We start from the raw sequence: 21,565 nt of genomic DNA on the forward strand, positions 1-21,565 counted from the left end.
CTGGGGCACATGCGCAGTAGAGTCCAGTTGAGATTATTTTGCATTAAACTCGTCGCGGGATTTTTGTTTTGCTGCCATTGCAAAAGCTTTCAAATATAACAACAAACAGCAACTGTAATTAGTTAAAAACTTTTTTAAACAAAAAATTCAGCTAAATTTCCGAAGATGATCGCGATTTAAACAAATGAAAACAGCTTCCTGAACTCTCCGACGGTATTTGAAAAAGTTGGGCCAACGATTTCGGAGTGCGTCTCATCTCAACGAGCACATGCGCCTGGGGTGACATAGTCCCTTCAAGAACAACTTTATAGATAAATTCTGTTATTTCCTAGATTGCCTCTGATGTCACTTCATTTCGGATGCCACTTTGTCCATAATTTCAAACAAAATGTCCGCATGATGAGGAGAGAATGTCAGAGCAGGTCTGAAGCGGATACTTTGAGACCCAGAACCTCCTCCAAGCTCCACACCTAACAGAAAATAAAAATATCACAAGATTCAAGACATTCGTCACCATAGCGAAAACCAAATTGGTATTACAAGACAAGAAACCCGGAACTCTGTAGGATGATCTCAGTTCGAAAGGGGCGGATTTTACCACGAGGATTCAGTTCATAATTACTCGCCCTATTACCCAACCTGAGATGTAGTAGCATAAACGATTGTACGATTTCAACCACTTTATCGACTGCATCAACGTGCAACGTTATCAGTCAATCCGTGCAATAACCTTCGAACTGATCACGATCTGTTTTGATCAACGTTGATCAAGCTTGATCGTACACGCTTTTGAAATGGTTCCATAAACCTCAAAACTTTTCAGGTGCGTGTAGGGAATGTGTACACTCTCACTACTACGTTGTTTCAAGTCACGCTTTATCTTTCTTCTACCGATTTTTACCGCCAATCGTAACTAAATTTTATACGTGACAACAAACGGTTAAACAAAGCAAATGATGGCAAGTAGAACAAGGGAAGGGTCCCTTTCATCTACGCGAAAAGGTTATACATCCAGCGAGAAACAACCAGGAACACTGAATTTGCAGCATTTTGGAAGGAAGATGGAGGCGAACAACACAGCGATTTCTTTTTTAAAACGAATATGGACGAAAGCCATGAAACCAACACTACTGAGATAAATTTTTGTCCAATCGAACCTCAGCGACAGACCCTCAGCAGAACGTCTTCGGTTGACATCAACAGTGACTGGGATCTGTTTTTGGTTTCGTTCTGTGTAACAGTATTTCTCAGTGTTTTGAGATTTTAATTTCTTCCTTTCGTGAATCAATAAAATTTGTTTCTAGACTGTATTTTGCAAAAACAAACAAACAAACAAACAAAACGAAAAAAAAAATCTGATAAATCAATGTTGGAATGATTAACTTACCGTTGGCTTTCATTCTAGAAATAAACTTCGTTCGAGTGTCCGGATCTGCGCAGTCGATCGCACAGAATGTTCCTACACCTCGGGCACGAGAAAATAAGCCAGGATATTTATTCTGAAGATAAAAATCAAACAGATTTACCATTGATGCGTCAGAGTATACGTGTTGAAAAGTGCTGGAAACTGTTGTGAGCCACCTTAACTAGGATTGGCATCAGTGAAGAGGCCATTTTTGATATCTTTATCCAAAGAATACTTTCTCCAAATTTTAGAAAATCCAGCTGTTATTACATATGATTACATAAAATTTAAAAGGATATGTTGTGTGCCATCGTCCGCTTAAAACAGCCTAATGTCTGCACTTTTTTCCGGCCTGTAGGTCTCATGGTGAAGGACAGCTACGAAAGCATGTGGCGCTTCATTGGTAAACCACAAGAAATGCTCGGATTTCCTGGACGCAATTGATTACCTGGATATTTTCCAAACCGCTAAGCAGTACTCGACCAGCCTCCTGTACTCGCTGAAGCAAGCCTTCCTCCTGAATCACTTTCACGACTTCTTTCAGAAGGACAAGCTTACTTTGATCCCCCATCCAGGTGTTGAAGATACGCAATGGCTGTAAAAGAAGTAAAATACATAAATTTATCCCAAGAAACTTCTACAAAATTATGAAATAAGAAACATGTCATGTTCATCATGTCAGGGGCGTGGGACAATTATAACCGAGTCCCCGATTGGAGCTGAACTCATGAAACGGTCGGATGCCTTAGCTTCTAGGAGACTCGGGCGAGCTAAGCCATATACTAGGTTAATTCGCACTGCATACTGCTTGGACCAGCAATGTCGAAAGCATCCCGTGCGGTGATAAAAAAGCGGCAACAATGGAGACCACTTGACTCTGACTCGTGTGCCCCAGAGTGGATGACCTGTTTTGCCTTCCGCTACCCTCCCTTGCAGACACTCTTTTGGCTCGTCGCGCAATCTTTCCTCCAAAAGAGCGTCTGCGAGAGAGGCTAGCCTTCCTCAAGAGAAACTGACTATTGATATCAGTGGCTGTCATCCATTTCTTGCAGACATTGCCTGTATGGCCAAAGCCAGGCTATGAAAACTTACAGTTATCTGACTCAGAAGGGTTAAGATAATCGTTAAACAAGTGGATTGAGAATCCAAACTTACTGACCTGTTGAACTCGTACTTCTGGCTTATGGTAGAAACCTCCAATGAGCATCTTCTTAGAAAAGGTCACAATATCAGGGGGATCATCAAGACCCCAATGTTCATGAGCCCTGTCAAAACCCAGAACTGTATAAATATCCAACGTGTTTTGTTGCAGAGCTAGCTCATTTACAAGATGCAACTTTCTGATGACTAACGCTCGTGTTTTCTCACAAAGAGCTTTAGAATAACATGAAATACCATAACGATTTGATCTAACGCCCTCCTTTAAAATATAAGCACCCCCTCTTTGAATGTGTCCTTGTGAAATAAGTGCCTCTACTTCCAGTGCGCACTCGTACTTCATAGGCGTCCCTGACTTGAGATTTGTGATGGACAACAATAACAACAAAGCTATTGATACTAATGATGTATTATTCAGTCAGTGACACAGGCATACTCGGAAAAATGAAATCCCAGTTCTCCTACCAGGAGTCGAACCTATGACCTTCTGATTAATAGTTCGGATGCTCTACCACTGAGCCACAGGAGACTCATGGGAGCTACCCTGCATGAAGCTATTGTTGTAGAAAACCAAGAGCACTTTGAGTTTCCATTCACAAGTAAACGTTCTACTGAACTCTCCCTGTTGTTGTTCCTGTTCTGCTTAAGTCAAATTCAATTGCCCAGTCTCCAGTAAGCACCCCGTCAACTCTCCAAATAAAATGAGAGCCTTGAGCACTAACTAGAAATGAGAAAATCAGAAGAAACGCTAATTTACTTCTTTTTCATTTCTTATGGAAGGTGGCATGTTGTTGGTGGGGATGCCTGACCTGGACTAATAGACGACATAGCATATGATAAGTATAACACAATGGAAGTCACTTACCAGAATTTACCAGTACTCCCACAACCAGTCTGCACTTCATCGACAATAAGCAGTGCATCTAACTGTGGACAAAACAATCCCTGTTATAGAATTTCTTTATACCAAGGAGTTGAAAGAACAAAAATTATTAGAGGAAACAGTAGGTGGTTGTCCAATAACAGGGAAAAAAAAACTAAGTTCGTGAATGAATCTTGAAATCATAACAATAACATCTCCGCACCCTATATAATTGGTGTTGTTGTAGAACTTATGCAGAATAGCTCCTAATAATAATATAATAATAATAATAATAATAATAATGGTTAATTAACAGATCCACTGGGTGGCTTTTCCCTGTTAAATTACATTAATTACGATCACAAAATAAATCAAATTAAGTTATTTACAAATTATACAGTAGAAACAAGATTAACGGAAACCAATTACAGTAAAACTAACTAATCGCTTTGTACTCTGTTTCTTAAAAAATTCCTTGAGAGTCTTAAAAAAGGTTCTGTAATCTTTACAGTTTCCAATAGTTTCTGATAGTTTCGACGCATTATCTTGGAGAGTGCCATTTTCGGTCGGGACCGACACAGGTTCATATTATTAGCATTGCCAGAAACTGAGTGTGTCCAACTGTGCAGCCCGTATTATCAAGGCAGCTTGGGTGTCAAACGCAAACAAGGGGAAACAAACCATCAAACAGGATGGTACCCCACTCACTCATTTCTCCCCTACCAGCCCAAGGGAAACCCCAAGGGGCGCTTCTGGCACACAAGTTAGCAAAGCTGCTTGTGAAGCCACTGACTCAGTCAATTCATGTTATCACAATTCAGGTCCAAAAAAATCAAAACCTAAAACTCAACATATGCCCTTCATGCCCCCAGTTCCTCAATTACAACAGACACTGAGAGGTTGTTGGAAAATACTGCAGAACACGCACACATTTACATACAGGAAAAAGCTGTATAAAGGCTCCTGTTCTAAGATTTTCTTTATCTGGCCCCAGCTACTTTTATAAACATTAACAGATTCTTACCTCTTTAGCAATCTTTTGTAGAGATTTAAAAAAGTCAATACTTGCATGGTTATCCCCTGCAACAAATGTGAATCAGAGCATTTCAAACATTAAACAATCCGTTTTCTCAACCTTAGGTCGAGTGATCGGAAGTGAACTATAAGGAAATGCTAGTTGTGTGATTTGTCGTGTGCATTCTCACATAACATCACTAATTTGATCAAGTTTCCCTGAGGCAGAAGAAACTGAAACAAAACTCAATGCCCTTGGGCACTGGAACACTGCATACAACTAGATTAAGTCATTTGAAGGTTTCAAAAATCGACTTTTTTCAACACTTGTAAATTTTGTCAAATCACTTAGTAATTTGTCTTCTTTTTCATCACTTTCTAGATCTGCCCTAACTCTCTTGAAAGCAATCTGTAATCAAGTTTCCAAGCTTCAAGCACTGTTCCCAAACTCATCGAGAATTCACGAAAGAAAACAAAGGAAATCGCTACCATGAAGGAGGTTTGAAAATGTGATGTTAATTATGATAAATTTGGTGAATATCTGCTTTGAATTTCTCTCAGAATTATTTTAAAATATAAATATAAACCATTTAAAAATATAAACTATATAATTTTAATTTAATTTTATTATTTTAATTATTTTATTTAATTATTTTCAAATATAAATATAAACCATTTAAAAATGGTTTACATATCAAAGACTCAAAAGAGTGTTTCATCCAATTTCCAAACACCTCAAAGTTGGTTAAAAAAATTTTCAAGCCACTTCTCAGTAACTTTTCCTTGTGTTTTTGATATATTACTTATCAGGTCCTCTCTTCCCACTGCAGACATCAGTTATTTAACTAATCTTTAATCACAATAAACATCAAGGAAGGATAAAATTAACCTTTATTGTTGTGACTCGCATCTCACCTCCTTCTGCTTGAACAGGCTCTATGATAATTCCCGCAACAGGTTTGCCAGCATTGTTGCTATCAATAATTGCTTGCCTGGTCTATCAAAAATTGAAAAAAGTGAAAGTACATTAAACAGTGGTTCCGTTTAGGCCAGTTGAATCTTAATACTCTTACTAGTTATCTGTGTGTTGAACCAATCCAGATTTAAAAAAAGTTTAAAAAAAGAAGAAGAAGCGAGAATTGATAACTGAAGTTATGGAAGTAGTAAAGCTGAAAGTTGAGTCAAGCTTCCCTGAACTCCGCAATTATGAAGCCTACATTTGATGGCCTCTGGGGGCACATGTGTCACACACATTTTAGTGTCATCCATTTTTTACAACAGCATACAAAATGTTCTTGACACTTTGATTCACTCATCAAGTGGTATGTAAAAAGGGACTTGTAAAGCAATGTAAAAACCAAATTAGAAAGTAACATGGTGCCTCCTTTTGCTACAGTAATTATACATTCTGCGCATCTGAGGATGGTCAAATTAACTCTGATTTCTTAAGGATGGTGCCTACTAATTCAAAGGTATTTTTGTACAGTTTATGACTATGCGAGGAAAGAAAAACTTTGCATGGGCTATTGAAATCTAAGAAGCAAATTGGGGGTCGCACCACCACACATTTTTCAGAGAAATTTTAAAAGCTTCAATATGGAAAAAATGCCATATGCTGTTAGGTATTTTGAAGCTTTTTAAAATTATTGTTGTTTTATTATCTCTAAAGATTGCCTGGTTACCCCCAATTTTCTTTGTGGATTTCAATAGCCCTTGCTAAGATCTGCTTTTCTTGAATAGTCATTAACTGTGCAAAATACCTCTTTAAATATTAAGAGCAGATATTTCTCGGTATTCATAGAATTACGAGAACATTATGACAAATGAAATCACCAGCTCAAGGCATCTTTCTTCTTCTGCTTTGTTCTCTCTTTCATGTTTATCCAGCGGATATTTCAGATAAGGAAATGGAGCCTTTGGCCAATCAAACACTGGAATGTCCACCCTAGCCATGGCCTTTGACCGAGTTGTAGACAGAGCTCCTGTAAACACAACAAAACATTTACATACCCTGAGCTCCAAAGAGTTGGAATTCATGAGTTATGGGTCCAAGTCCTGTTATGACCACAAGCTGGAGTTGTTTCCCCGAGTTCAACCCTCTGGCTGTGCTTGTAAATAGCAAGCTGGTCTGCCTCCTGCCAGTTGGGACTTTTAACCATGTTATGTTCATTTAAAATTGTTTCTTTGTAAAGTTTAATGATCAGCTCTGCTAGCACTAGCGCTATAAAGACTGCCAAGAGTAAATAAAGGTTATTATTATTATGTCCATAATATTCGCTTGAGATTTACAATACTATTTACAAGGCTTGAAAGTTAAAAAAATATCATTTTAACTTTTCAGCCTTGTAAATAGTATTATTATTACCTGAGAAAAGAGGAATAAAATGCTAAATAAATGTGATGAATCAAAGTGCTCTGTGAACAAACCAATCAACTGAACAGGTGAATGAAATTTTATCACGATAACTCATTCATTGCATAGCATATGCAGAATTCAAGGGTTAAAAAATTATTATTCTTTTGCTTTAGTAAGAGTGGAATGCAAGCCTGGAACCTTCACATAATAAAGACTTAGGCTGATTAACACTGTCACATGTATTGCTTATTTATCTTAGAAAAATAATGATACCTAATGTCCGACCATGGAATCCTTTCTCAAATGCCAGGATTGATAAAGGCGGTGTTCCAGGAGCCTGATAAAAAATGGAAAGAGCTAGTATTGAATAAAAACACCCATCAACATTGTTTTGGGTTATAAATTGCCCTTTTCTGTTGCTATCAATAATTAATTGAAATCGTGAGAACTGGCCAAAAACATTCTGAGCTTACAATTCTTCAAAGGACTCTTTCAATGACTTCTTTTCAGGAAGGGCTTGTCTGCAGAGGGCTGTAATGTTGCTATGAATTGAAGCATTTCAAAATCGATTGGGCCTGACAATGAAAAGAGCTTACACCGGCATGGAACTTTCAGTTAATAGCCTAAAACAGCTACCCTTTAAGGCAGGTAGACTGTCAGGGTCCAGTAAATGTAGATATTGTAAGATAGTAATATATCAAACACGAGACACAGTGTTCATCACATATCAAACACCAAGAAGAGAGTTCAAAATACGATGTGTAGCGGAATATCTTTGACAAACTTTGAGGTTTTTGATCTTGTGATGAAACACTGTGGCGGGTGTTTGGTATAACTTCTCAAACAAGCTGATTTTGAAGGGAAAACTAATGATGCAAAAACAAGGAGTTTTTCATCGGATATCAAAACATGTCATGGTGCACGATTTCCTTTGTCTTTGGCTTTTAAATTATTAATGATTTGAGAAAATTAGAAAAAGAAAGCTCCTTTATTTGCCTTAAGCTTGGAGTCTAGAAGAGCAAGACCATAGGGAACTAAAGCAATGGCAATGCCACAAAACAATTGGTTTAACACAAGCAATTTATTGCTCTGCACATGTGTTTTAAATTTTGGTTCATTTCTTTGCCATACTCTGCAAAACAAAAACATAAAATAACCAACTTGGAGGTTTTGTGGAGAATGTGCATAAGCACACAAAGTTGAATAATTTTTTTTTCATTCTCTTTGTTAACTTGAATGTCAAGCCTACCAATTTGGTTCCTAGGTAGTTTGCTGTTTTTGTACAAGTTGAATGAGTTGAAATAATTAGGGCTAATTTGGAGAAGATTGGATTTCATGGCCAAATTTCTATTTTATCATAGTTTTCCACAAACTTTCAAAATTAGCTGTAGCTCTCATATTTCATGATTTCTTATAAAACAAGTATCAATGATCTCAAGTCAAGCCTCTGTTTAATAAGAAAGTCGTCACCTGATTAAGCATGCAGCTGTTTAAGTCCTCCAGGTTAGGTTCAGAATCCCCACGATACTTAGACTGCAAAGAATATAAACAAAACAATACCATCATTGAACAATTCTTCACATCACAACAAATACCCTCCTTGATAGCCTTAATTCACTATTTGCAGGTAGAGCTCTAACTTACCTATTATTATAAAGCGATTCTCTCTTTGTGTGTTTATTTGCTTGAAAGGTGAATAAAGCATTTCATACAAAAAAAAAGACAGCATGCAATTGGAAATTTGCCATATGCGTGGCACCTATTCATCCAAACTTCCCCACTGATTTTACTTCTTGATAACCTTGTCACTTTTGCTGTAAGCTGGAGCACTGTAATTCACCACTTACATGTATGCTGTCATCGCGCGATAAATAAACCATTAATGTAAAAACCTATTGTCTGCAACAGCTGTAAGCCGCAATTTAAAGATGGTCACAGAGGACGGTAACATAGGTTTTGTTTGGAGTGTGGCCAATGTGCAAGCCAAACGTGCGAGCCATGTGAGCCATGCGAGGCAGACTTGCGAGGCATGAACAAAACATGCGAGGCATGCGAGGCATGAACAACCCCCAACATAAATGCTAACCGTTAAGCTAACCGGGCAGCTATTTAAGCTAACCTAAGTGCTATTTAGGCTAACCGGAGTGCTTTTTAGGCTAACCGGAGTGTTTTTTAGGCTAACCCGAGTGCCTCGCATGGCTCGCTGGCTCGCTGGCTCGCAGATTGTCAAGACCCTTTTGTTTGAGGCTGGAGGCTGCTCAAGCATGATGTCAGGTCACTTGATAGGGTCTGATACTATCACAGCCGGGCATACAGACCTACTGGAGGATGATGCTCAAACTAAATATGTTTTGGGAGTACATGAAATCCAGTTAATGTTCTTCAACATGCATTGTTTAAAAATCGATGAGTAACCAGGCATAATAATAAAAATTTCAAAGACGTTCTCTGGTTAAAAGTTTAAAAACACTGAGCTTTCGATTGCCAGTCTGCAATCTTTAAAATTGTGTTAACTTTTGAAAATTATAACTATTTTAACCCACTCAAGTCTAAAATTAGATTGAGTATGTGTCAATTTCATTAATTTAGTCATGCAGTCTGCATCAGTTATTATATCTTGTTATCTTTAAAGCCTACTAGCTGCACTAGCTCAAAATACGACAACTTAAGTGCTTCACCAAAAAATAAGGTTAAAAAACTTCACAATATTATTATTTAATTTCACCATGATTATGCAGATTCAAAAATGAAAGGACGTAAGACAATAATGAAGCACACAAAACTATGTGGCTTGCATAAAATAAATTACGGAAGAGATGAAAAGTGTTACACTAACACTGTATATACCTTGTAATGCATGAAAGCCAGTTTAAAAGCATTCTCCACAGAGCATGTACCACAAGCCATTGTTGTGACCTCTGACAATCCTGGTGGAGCCACCTACGCAAATACAAGTTACTCAAAATCAGTTTAACTATTGAAAAATTGAAGAAGAACAGCTTGGGATTCATAAATCTACAATGTATTTAGTCTGTGAAAAAAGAATTGAATTGAATTGAATTTTATTTAGTCTCAAGTACGTAACTTCCTCTCATTTTTGAGACCAATCCTCAGCGAATTAAAGCATAATATGCTTGGCATCATGATGGCAGTGCTTGTTGTTGTTGATGTTGCTGTTTCTGTGTGTGTGGTTTTTGCTCCTACATACAACTTGCAGCACAGAAACCACTTGTCAATGTGTACGTGTAACTGGATAATTTGCACTGAACCACAAACAAAGACAGTGGCCACAAGTTACTGTAACAACCTCAACAAGTAAAAGCTGTGGTTCAAAAAAAAAAGTGTTCCATCAACATAAACATTCATGAAGAATTTCATGATTTGTGAGACAGTATTTTTGTCTAATCATGCTTGTTTAGAAAATTATGCAGTTCTGTGTAAATCAGGTGAGATACACCTACACTCAACAGGGCATCTTTTAAATCCTGAAGATATGACACCGGTGGAAAGAGACCTAAAGCTGCACGGTTCACAAAGGATGACTGCAAATAAACCAAAAAAAAAAAAGGTTGAGAAATGATTACAACAGCTCATACATAGTATTTTTCTCTTTTCATTTGCACACCTGCCAATTATCATGTATATATTTGTTTTTTGTACTTTTGTGTCCATTCTTTAGTTTTTTGCTAATTAAAAGTAATATTTAAGCTAAATCATCTAATTAGGGTCAAAAAGTGAAACTACTGCATATTTTTTTTACATTGTAAAGGACAACCATGCAGTCTGTATATACCAAGTTAGAGTTTGGAGACATTTGCATCTGGCAGCTAATTTGATTTCTTTGTTGATTACATTTTTTTCATTTTACCTTGCCAGTTCTGATGGTAATTTATTGGTGGACTGTGGGTAATCTGTTGGCCCACAGTTCACAAACAGTCAATCAACAGACAGCTTCACACTCGGAAGTTGTTCATCAATTTTACCTTAAAATCTGCATGCAACATTCACTGACAGACTGGCCTCTCTTGATTTAAGTGTTTAGCCAGTAAATTAAATTGGTAGCAAGGAAAACCATCAATATTACACTGTTTTTCTACTTAGCCCTTGAATCATTTTCAAACAAGATATTAACTTTGTACTATAAAGTACTATACAGTCATGTAACTTTTTAAAATCAATAAATTACAAACTCTTACCACATTCTTTGGATCTTGTAATGCTTTTATTAAAGCAGGATGATTGTAACCTGTTTGAGAACATTTTTAAAACACGTCTTGCATTAATTAAAGTCTCCATGAAGCTTGTTAAATAAGTTATAAATAAAAATAATTATAACGTTTGGTTGTTACAATGCATGTACAAGACAGTGCTCTTGTACACTGTATAGTAGGTCAAGGCCATTGTTCAACATCAAGGTTAAAAATCCAAAAATATATTGAACAAAGTCTAGAAAGCTCTTAGGTACAGATAATAGCATCAGGTATTAAAACGTTATTTCACAGTTTTAACAGTACCCTGACTGATCAGATGACATTTTGTGGTGCCACCACAGGGCAACAATAATTATTAGAGAAGAAACATCATCTGTTCACTCAGGCAATTTCAACAGATTTCAAACAAAGGAAATCATTTAATCCATGCTTCTCATCAGTTGATTCAGATTATTATTATTCTCATTATTATTATTATTATTATTATTATTATTATTATTATTATTATTATTATTATTACTATTACTATTATTATTATTATTATTATTATTATTATTATTGTTTTTTTTAATTAATAATCTCTTTATTTACATGTTTCAAGAAAATTGCTTATTTACAAGATAAAAGTATAAAAAAAGAACTATTAAAACCTATTTACAATTGTGAAACGGATTACTAAGTAAAACAAAGCTTTTTCTTTGAAATGATACCGAAAAGCAAGCGTAAATCGGTTATTTGCCACTAAATGCTAACTTTTTGTTCACAAAAAGTGTTGGAAATTTCTTAGAGTCCAATCACAGATAACGCGAGTTTCCAACTTTTCAACCATCCTGAAGTAGTTGTTGTTGTTGTTGTTGTTGTTATTATTATTATTATCATTATTATTATTATTATTAGAATCATCTGCAAATTAACTCAGTCTCTTTTGCAATTTATATGAATTGATACTATACCACGGAATTATCACTTCACTATTTGTGGTCTGGGATTACAGCTATTGCTAGTGCATCACATCTGCAGGAGAATTGTTCCCTAATAATTCACCGATGCATTATTTTATATCGCTGTTATGGGGGATTTGAAGTCAAGCACAATTTCCAAAACCCATCAAGTAGTCTTCAGCTGTCAGTATTAAACAAAGACAAGTAAATTCTTCTACAAACCTAAAGGCATTGAGGCAATCTGTTGGAAAACATCTAATAAAATATTGCCATCAGCATCAACAATGTAGTTTCCTTTGCTCTTCTCAAAATCCGCACAATAAGTCATGCCCTTCGTCAGCTGTGGATCATGAAAAAAAAGCTGCTTTAGCATTTACCACAAAGTTCCAGAAATTCTAATATTTCCATATGGATAAACATGATTCAATTGAAGGGCTGAGGCCACCAAAGGCTAGCTAAGAGAGCAGACACCTTTTCCAGCTTGACTGTTTCACCTGCTGTGAAAAGAGCATCGATAAACCCACTCACCAAAGTGTTCCATGACATAAACCCTGTTGTGTTCTTGCTTTAGAACCAATCATCATTTAGTGATAGAATAGAATGAGTTGGTACATGCATGAATGTGTAGGTAGCAATAATTCTGGTGTCCAGTAACACAGCAGGAATGCAAAACAAAATGCACATAATCTTACGGACTGGGAAGACAAATCGACAAAACAAAAACCATCTCGCCGTGACTTAAAATAGACTCAAGCCCTCAGTAAATGTTACAGTGATCACTTTACAACACCATCTCATAGATGGATGGATGGATGGATGGATGGATGGATGGATATAGATGGATGGATAAACTTTTTTTACATAAGAAGTTCAAATTAAAAACTAAACAGAAATATACGACATATTTTGAGGTCATTATGTGAAAATGGCTCGTCACAGTACAGTCACCATTAAATTCTCCAAACCATAGTATGTCCATGGCAAATGTACAATCTGAAGCTAAATTTATCAAAAGACCAAGACAAAAACCAGCAAAAAGCAGAAATGTGAGATGAAAGTAGAGTAGGCCTTAGCGTAACTCCATGATTAATTTTAACATTTATTAATTTCCGGTGTCAACATTTTTTTTTGTCAGATTTAATATCGCTAAGTGATATTGCACTGTATACAAGGTAATATATTGAGTGGGTGACTTGACATTCATTCAGGTTTACTAGTACTGAAAAGACATTGTGGTGGGCAATGTTTTTGTCACTCTTCTGTTCAAATATAATGAACACAACATGCAAAGCTTGGAAAACAACAGCTTTTCCAAACCAGGTGGATAGATTTACAAATTTAAACATCTCTTTTCTCCTGCACAAGAAATGAAATAAATTATATTATTTGGCACTCTCTTGCATGATGTGATATAGCTTTTGGAGCCCAACTATATTGCAAACGTTCGTCACTGTGTTGTCCATAGCCTTCTTCCATTTTCTTTTTACACAAAAAAGGTGAACAACAATTATGATTCACACATGCTGCCTGTCTGAATATAGTAGCCATATTGTGATTGGTTTAAAGACACTGACATCACAGAACACCTTGGTGAGCTCAGGTTCACTGATACTCTTTTACTTGCAGGTGAAACAAGGCCAAAAAGACGTCTGCTCTTGCAGGATAGGTGCAAAAGGATAAATATGTCAGGTCAAATTTTAGGTTAATTTCTCATTGTTGTCAAATACATTCATGACTTTAAATGGAATTTCAAGAATTCTTGCTAAAATGAAAGAAAAATTAAACCACATACTGCATCTTTTCAAAAAAATTGGTGTAAGATGCGCAATTCAAGCTTTGATCAGTATGTGATGTTCTCTTCAGGACTAATGGCAATTTGTGGCAATAAAACAAAGATACAGTGACTTATTTATTTAATTCAACGTTAAATTCTTGCAAAATTCTCCAGAATAAAATGACTGTGGTTGACTGTTACTTCAAATTTTATAGCTTACCTGAATTTGTGATAACTCACTGAGCAGTTCCTGCAAAGAAACATCTCATTCATTCATTTATTTATTTTTTGCCTGGAATAAGTTTTATATAATATTGTAAATACTGCTTCATCTTAAATATAGCGTTGACACTTATTCTGTAATTAATGTTACTTAGTAAATTAATATATTATGACTATTAGCTCTTAGGCGTTACACGTAGAAATAAATAACGATGATGATAATAATGATGACATTTCATCAGTTTTACAATTATTTTTAAAACAGATGCGATTTAGTATAAAATTGACATTGGACCTGAATCAGCAACAATGAATGAAAATGAGATTGGATTTAAATGAAAGATCAGCTGGACCTTAAATTGAAACAGTCAAGAATACTTCATAACACAAGATTTGAGTAAGTGTAAATGGTGACCCTGAATTAACTGCATGGTTGATCATTATTTTCTGATTTTGTTTTAGATGTCATACTGTATGGGTTACTGAATGATTAGATTGTTTAGTCAAGATAGCTGGATATAATATTTGGCCTCTATTCCATTTGTATGAACTACAGCTGTAGCTAAGATGAAGTTATTTTAGATGAGGAAAAATTATGTAACACAGACATACAACGAATTAAGATAAAGGACATTTTGAGTCTGAAATATTATTCATTCATTCTAATACTAATTTTTTGCAGTCACTGTTTCTGCATGTTGTAAGAAATACTGAAAAATTGTAAAAGCTGTAGGGGGTACCTTAGAGCGTGGACCAGGAATTGGTGTTTTCACCATTGGTCTGTCATACTCCTGAAGAGATTCAGACGACACACCTGCCATTGCATGCTGTCCCCTGGAAACTGGAGAAAATAAGCATATAACATTATTTTGCTATTGTACCAAATGATCCCTGTTCACCTGGGGGAAAAAACCCTGACTTCAAGACTGCCTAATTTCAAAGACCTATTTCTGCTCTGGCAATTTTATATCTGGTTACATGTACAGGCAACCTTATTTAGGCGTGAATGGGGTTTGTACACACATGTGCAGTAAATGTTTTCTGTTCCTATATGTCCTTTAATTTTGTTATGCACATGCAATGACCACAGAGAATCAATATTTATTTTGATATTGATATTGAAAAGTGACCACCACCATACTACAGCATCATCTTCCAATATTAAGACACACAGATGCCAACACATATGATAGCCAAATTTTAAAAATCTTTATAATGAATAATTGTAAGAAACACCAAAAATTGCAAAGTAATTAATCAATAGAAAAGAGATTTGAATGAATAGTTATCAGGCCTGGTTAATGTTATCAGGCAGATCGAGATTTTGATGAAGCAGGCCCCAGCTATGGCTGCTGCTACAAGCAAGCCTTGGCTAGTAATTTCCTTGCTTGGACCACAAGCAGAGTCAACAGTACTTTGCACCAATCAATCCACATCGGTCATTTCACTTGTTATATTTACTTAGTCTGTGTTGATACATCAGTAAGACTAACTGTGCTCTTGAAACACTGAGCCACCCATGCAAGCCAGGGTTTACATTTAAAGGTGTTGTTACCCAAAACAATTTTTTTCCAACTAGTGGCAGTATACAGTATATAGCTGCAAAACACTGGTTACACACTGCGTTGCAAAAAGTAGAGGACCAGTGTTCCAGATAACTTTCAAAATCAGAGAGTCAATGAAGAATTTTGAGGGGGCAATAGCTCTGATCCAAATCTTCATTCAGTTTGTCGGATCAGGAAGCCAGGCTTCTTGGGTTTCTGACCTGAGACCCCTCTCTTATCTGGAACACTGGAGGGCTGTTCTACCTTTCTTGCAACTCCTAAGATATAGAAGGAGTTGTTACAGGCACAATTTCCTTCACATTTTGGCCTCGTGATTGTATTGCATTGCAAGTTGTTTTGTGTAATAGCACCTTAAGGATGGTCCCTCCTTTTGAGTGTTTTCATACCGGAATAAAAATCTCACTCTGGTACAGTGACCAGGGTGAACTCACACCGGTATGACTTGCTCCAATATGAGATTTTGTGCTGGTATCATGTTAACAAATATAGAGCCACAAGAGGGAACCAGAGTGAACTCATGCCAGAGTGAAAGCCGAGCCAGTATCATGTTTTAAAAACACCCCCTTAGTGTGGAAAGCAGATCTTAGCAAGGGCTATTGGAAAAGAAAAAGAGAAAATTGGGCTTAACCATATATTTTTGAGAGATAATTATTAAAGCAACTTACAGTAATTCTAAAAAGCAACAATACAGCTGCATATGGAATTTTTTCCAAATTGAAGAGTTTTTATTTCTGAAAAATGCTAGGTTACCCCTTATTTAATTTTTGGATTCCAATTCAATAACACTTCCTAAGTTAGATCTGTTTTTCCCACATAATCATAAGCCGTGCAAAAATACCTTGTGTACTCTCCTTAAGAAAACAATATTTCTCAGACCATCCTGAAATGTACAGGCACCACACTTAAACTTAAGTTTCGTGGAATAGGTTTATGGCAAAAATATTTGAGTATTGACAGATTTGACCAAAAACTATTGACAGGAGATTGGCGGATATGCACACCCCTATTGAATCCTAATCTAAAGCAAAAAGTCTTTGTCAGGAGCTTGTGTGACCAATGTGACAGCTGATTATTTTTGCAGTTTTACACAATCTGTTAAATTACAGACCTCTGGTTGTCTACATCAGAACACAATGGAACAAAGGCAATATTAATTTTAACAATAGGTTACTACAGAATGATTTTTAAATCAAAATCATGCATTCTGTATTAAAATACAGCGTGACAGTTTATTCCTGACCCAGATGTCACACAAACATTTTGCCGTCCTCTATTGTCTGCCATCTTGTTCAGCAACTCACTGCTATTACAATATATACATGTATTCTACGGGTCTTGTTTATTTATCTTAATTTTAGCCTTTGCACCCATTTACATCCGTTGATAGGTGTTAATCTCATCACTGTATCAAAGGAATGAATGTCTACGGATGTCTTCCTACGCTTGTTGTCGATCTCACAAAGTGCGTAAGGATTTACATAGTTTGCGTACGATAACTTGCACTCTGGTAGCGGCTGGTGGTACAAAGCACAGGTCACATTTTCACGGGTCATGATCAAACTGAAGCTGGAAAGCGAAGCATCCAAGCCCTTTACATTCCCCCTCAAAAATTCAGAATTAGCACATTTCGCGCAACGACTTTGCAGCTTGTGCTCATCATGTGCTTTGCGTTAAATTCAAAAGAAGTAAGCTCACGATATTTGTCAAGTACAACACCCGACCTACCTCCGGTTAGCCGGTTAAAACACTGTAAGGCCTTCCGAAGATGTGCTGTTGTTCGTAAGAAAGCCATTCCTTTCAAGGACCGGCGGATCTTTGTGCGATTGACTGTACGGTGCGATTACGAAATACAAAGGCCCCCAGTCTCTTCGCGTTCAACGTGGCGCGACAATGTGGTCCATTGTGAGTTTGTGACCAAAAATGAGCGTTCTTCTTTCCACCAATGATACTACGTGGTCGGACTACGTCGGCCTATCTGATCGGACTTTCGTCAGCGATTAGAAAAGCAGAAGTCGGTTGTCACGAAAGCTAAAGACCACGAAAGCTCGGCTAGACCTAACACCGAAGACCCCGAAAACTAAGACCCCGCCCCCTTTTTTTTTCTTGATATGTCACTTTTCCGGTGGGGTATTAGTTTTTGTAATAAGCTTTCAATGATTATGAAAACTAAGACCCCATCTCATTTTTCTTGTTTATCCATTTTATTGAAAATGAGTGGGGGATGAAGGAAGCAGAGTTATTTTTCCTTATTTTTGACTTTACTGCAACAAACTCACCAAATTTTCAGTTGCTTATTATCGCACTTGATGAGAAGCCTGTCGAGAATGTTGCGGATGTTTGCATACCAACTCACACCAGCCAGTACCCAAGATATACACAACTTTGTAAAGTATACCATTTCTTAAAGCCTTACCCTCAGAAAGAAAGTCAGTTATACTGGTCTTGCTTCCCGGTGAATTTAAGTCACTTTTCTGGTTGCGTCTTAGTTTTCGTAATAGAGGATAACGAGAACTAAATTTTAGACCCCATCTAATATTCGTATACTACGAAATGGTGTAGCTACTCCCCTGAATCTGTAATGTAATTACTTCTGATTTTTGAAGGTTAACTCAATTCAAAGTTATCGTAATAATATAAGAGATAGAATAATTAACAATTATTCCACGAGCGCGCGTTGGATATGAGATGATAGATAGCCAACTAGGCGCGTAGCGCCGAGTTGGCTATAATCATCTCATATCCAACAAGCGCAAGTGGAATAATTGTTTTATTAAAAACAACCGAGAAATATTGCTAGATCTTACTGATTTCGCTGTGCAAGAACGACCAGAAGGCAATTTAATGGTCGCCATTTCTCGGCCATGGTATAATTGCTCATATACCATGGCCGCTAAGCCAATCAAATCCCTCGAATTGCATTATACAATGATGCAGTTTTTAATAATGAGAATTATTTTGGGGGGGGGGGGGGGATGGGTGGGGGCTTGTGGCTCTATCTTTACTTGCTAGTATTATTATACCGTTAACTTTTGATAGTAACGACCCTCGTTACTTTCGAAATTAGCAGCCTTTGGGGCTCGCCGGTAATTTCGGGGGTCGTTATTTTCGCGGAACAAAAACCATGAAATTTTCGTTTGAAGAAACGTTCCTGTTGTTAAAACGAAATTATACCAGTTTAGTTTTTACATTGCGCCTGCCATCATTGAACTGATGTCAAGGACGCGATGTCGGGATTTATTAGCCGAAAACCACCAAGCTTTGACGTTACTTTCGGGAGGTCGTCACTGTCGGAACTTTACGGCAGTGTAATGAACTCCAAGGGCACTATTGAGCCTGAATTAAGGAAACTAATAGAGAGGAGAGGTTTCAGTAGGTAAACTCGATGTTTAGGTTTTAGAACATAACCTAAATATTTCCAGCATTTACCACACAAGCGGAACCTTGTATACTTCTGCGCGTGGAATGCCAAGTTTTCCTGCAAACCGACTGCTGGACTGACTATGTTTCAAACGTTTTATTGACAATTTTCCGATGCATTTTGTACAATTTATGGCTGGTTTTGAACGGTTTCAAACGGTTTTGGACGATTCTTGTTATCACTAAAATTGATTTGAATTAAGTCTTTCAATTGTCTCTCACTGCGACAAAACCGTGGAAAATCGTGGAAAATCGTTGCTAACAGTTTGTAAACCGTGCCAATAGAGACTTTCAAATAAAAATAATCGTTGTAAGCTCTTAACCCTTTCCAGACAACAACGCATATATCCCCATATATACGTCGAAAACACCGTTCTGACTTCTATGAATTGCTTCTTGTTTACCTTAAGCTACAACGTCGTGATAATGTGTGAATGGCACCAGCTGATGTATATTGCCATCATCACACCCAGCAAACCGACTACACCTCCCCATTTTCGTTGCATATCACCGTTCGTTTGGCAACAAAGCCCAAAATGCCAATTTTTCGGCCAAATAACAACACCAAAAATCACACTTATTTATCGTTAATTTTTAATCCAAATAATTTGTTCAAAAATGAAAAGTCTACATTTACAGCAAACCTCAAGGTCGGACCTTGATATCTGACTGGAAGTTTTCCTCTCAACGCTCTCTATACTTCAGCCATTTTATCGTTTTACGAGTTTTAATACGTATGCATGCATGCTCAAACCGTAAGACGTACCACATGGAAGACAGAATGACTACATGTTCGTATATATATGTGGCTGAATCTCAGTTTAACTGAGTCAGTAGAGGTGGAAGTGCTAGTACGAAAGGGATCTGTCTCATATGGTCTAGGGGCAGACTTTTCCCTCCCTCACTGTCTTGTCGTGGGACAAGGTATCGGACTGAGCAGCGATAACCATCTCTGGCTGATATCTCCGCTTTCAGCCGGTTTTTTTTTCTGTTTTTTTTTCTATTGATTGATTGATTGATTGATTGATTGATTGATTGATTGATTCATTGATTCATTGATTCATTGATTCATTCATTCATTGATTGATTCATTCATTCATTCATTCATTCATTCATTCATTCATTTATTTTTTGTCTCACTTTCTCTTTTTCAGCCATTTTCATCTTTGCTGGCGAAAATTTAGAGGCCTCTGCGGATTAGGGAGATGTTGTCATGCAGTACAGATTCACTGTTTCACTGAATGTTCTTAAAAGTTTACCCTGTAAATATAAATTTATCAGTTCCCTTTAAATAACTGACTGCAAGTATTTTATAAACCTCAGGTCCTGGTTGACCACTTCCGCACTGAACTTGAATGTTCGTCATGGATGAGTTAAAAATGTTTTCTGGCATGACTAGTACACCAAGTGTTCTTGCAAAACTACTCAGTCACAAGGAGATGTTATCAGTAATTGGCCTCGGAGCCTAATTACTAGGGAGCTTCTAGTGATTAAAGTACAAGAGATAGAAAAGAAGTGAGAGAACCTAAAAAAAACCATGGGGCGTGTAAAACTTATCCGGTTCCCTCCCAGAGAAATAAATGATGACTAAACCTAGACAATATGGTAACTGAGACGTAATAGTGATGGAAATAGTAGTGATGGAAATGTCGCCGTCGTCGTTGCTAAAGCTCCCTACTGACAGTGAAACGGCTACTACAACTTGGTGCCAATGAAATTAGCAGCTCTTAAAGAGCTGACGGGAGTGACTACAGAGCGGGCAGCTTCATAGCAGGCCCCCATGCTTCATGTATTTTGGCCATAAAAGGTTCGAATAAACACAATTTCAGCAGTTCACTTTTATATTTGCTGTCAATTTAACAGAAAAATGCTAGATAGGTGTTTGTACATAAGGTGAGAGAAAATGTATTATTTTCAACGGTGTTTTTTTTTTTTTTTTTTTATCTTCAGATATTTCTTCTCTCCATCTAATATTTCTCGTACAAATCGCTTGCTGGGAACAACAAGAATCTCCGGCTCAGCATCTTGAAAACTTCCCTGAAGGTCGGTGGCATCTGCATTGTCCGAAGGTATGGGATTCAGATTAGTTTTCGTAAGTTACGAAAGCTTACTACGAAAACTAAGACGCCACCGGAAAAGTGACATGTCAAGAAAAAAAAAGGTTCTTAGTTTTCGGGGTCTTAGCTTTCGTGACAACCTTGCTTGTACCGTGCAAATTCTATTGAAATCTGATCAAATACAAAAAGCCCAAAATACGAATGAATCTAGCATCGATTGATTTATACTTAATAAAAAGAAAAGGTTACATTACGAAATAAGGTTACAAAAAGTTAGGTCTGAGAGCTATTCCAGGTTGGAGTGGACATAGAGAAAGTTAGTTGCTGGGGCGCACGGTTTGCGACTTGACGAAATGTTGCTTTATACAGGCCTGTCTACAGTCTAAGATACAAAACCGAAAAAACATGTCAGAAGTGAAAGTTAACTGCCCTGAGATCCGTTATAGTCAACTGGTAGTTGAGAAATGGTCGAGTCTGAGAATCCATCACATGCACCCCACCACCCCCCCCCCCCCCCACCCCCGCCTCCTGCGCCACAACCGCCAAGAAATACCCATACGTCATCACGGTCATCGCTGTTTAT

General features: G+C 37.1%; 2 protein-coding genes and 1 non-coding gene across 3 annotated transcripts in view; 1 reads left to right on the forward strand and 2 right to left on the reverse strand.

Annotated features, from left to right (window-relative positions):
• The window catches only part of LOC146463054 (protein chibby homolog 1-like), a 156,092-nt gene that overhangs the window by 24,402 nt on the left and 110,125 nt on the right, over window positions 1–21,565 (forward strand). The gene's annotated exons all lie outside the window — the stretch shown is intronic.
• On the reverse strand, window positions 114–17,341 carry LOC146463057 (4-aminobutyrate aminotransferase, mitochondrial-like). The gene is made up of 17 exons (XM_085084888.1): window positions 17,234–17,341; window positions 14,684–14,784; window positions 13,942–13,971; window positions 12,170–12,287; window positions 10,992–11,041; window positions 10,257–10,337; window positions 9,643–9,735; window positions 8,266–8,328; window positions 7,069–7,132; window positions 6,273–6,421; window positions 5,355–5,436; window positions 4,450–4,505; window positions 3,429–3,490; window positions 2,565–2,670; window positions 1,854–2,000; window positions 1,388–1,499; window positions 114–470 (listed from the first exon to the last, which is right to left on the reverse strand). Exons 1-17 carry the CDS (start codon window positions 17,298–17,300, stop codon window positions 346–348), a joined length of 1,506 nt encoding a protein of 501 aa, XP_084941014.1. The 5' UTR covers window positions 17,301–17,341; the 3' UTR covers window positions 114–345.
• Trnan-auu (transfer RNA asparagine (anticodon AUU)) lies at window positions 3,020–3,092 on the reverse strand. Its single transcript has one exon. It is a non-coding gene; the product is annotated as a tRNA-Asn (tRNA).

Source organism: Pavona decussata, unplaced genomic scaffold (genome assembly GCF_977016875.1).
Source record: "Pavona decussata unplaced genomic scaffold, jaPavDecu1.1 SCAFFOLD_181, whole genome shotgun sequence".
In the NCBI taxonomy this organism is placed as follows: Eukaryota; Metazoa; Cnidaria; class Anthozoa; order Scleractinia; family Agariciidae; genus Pavona; species Pavona decussata.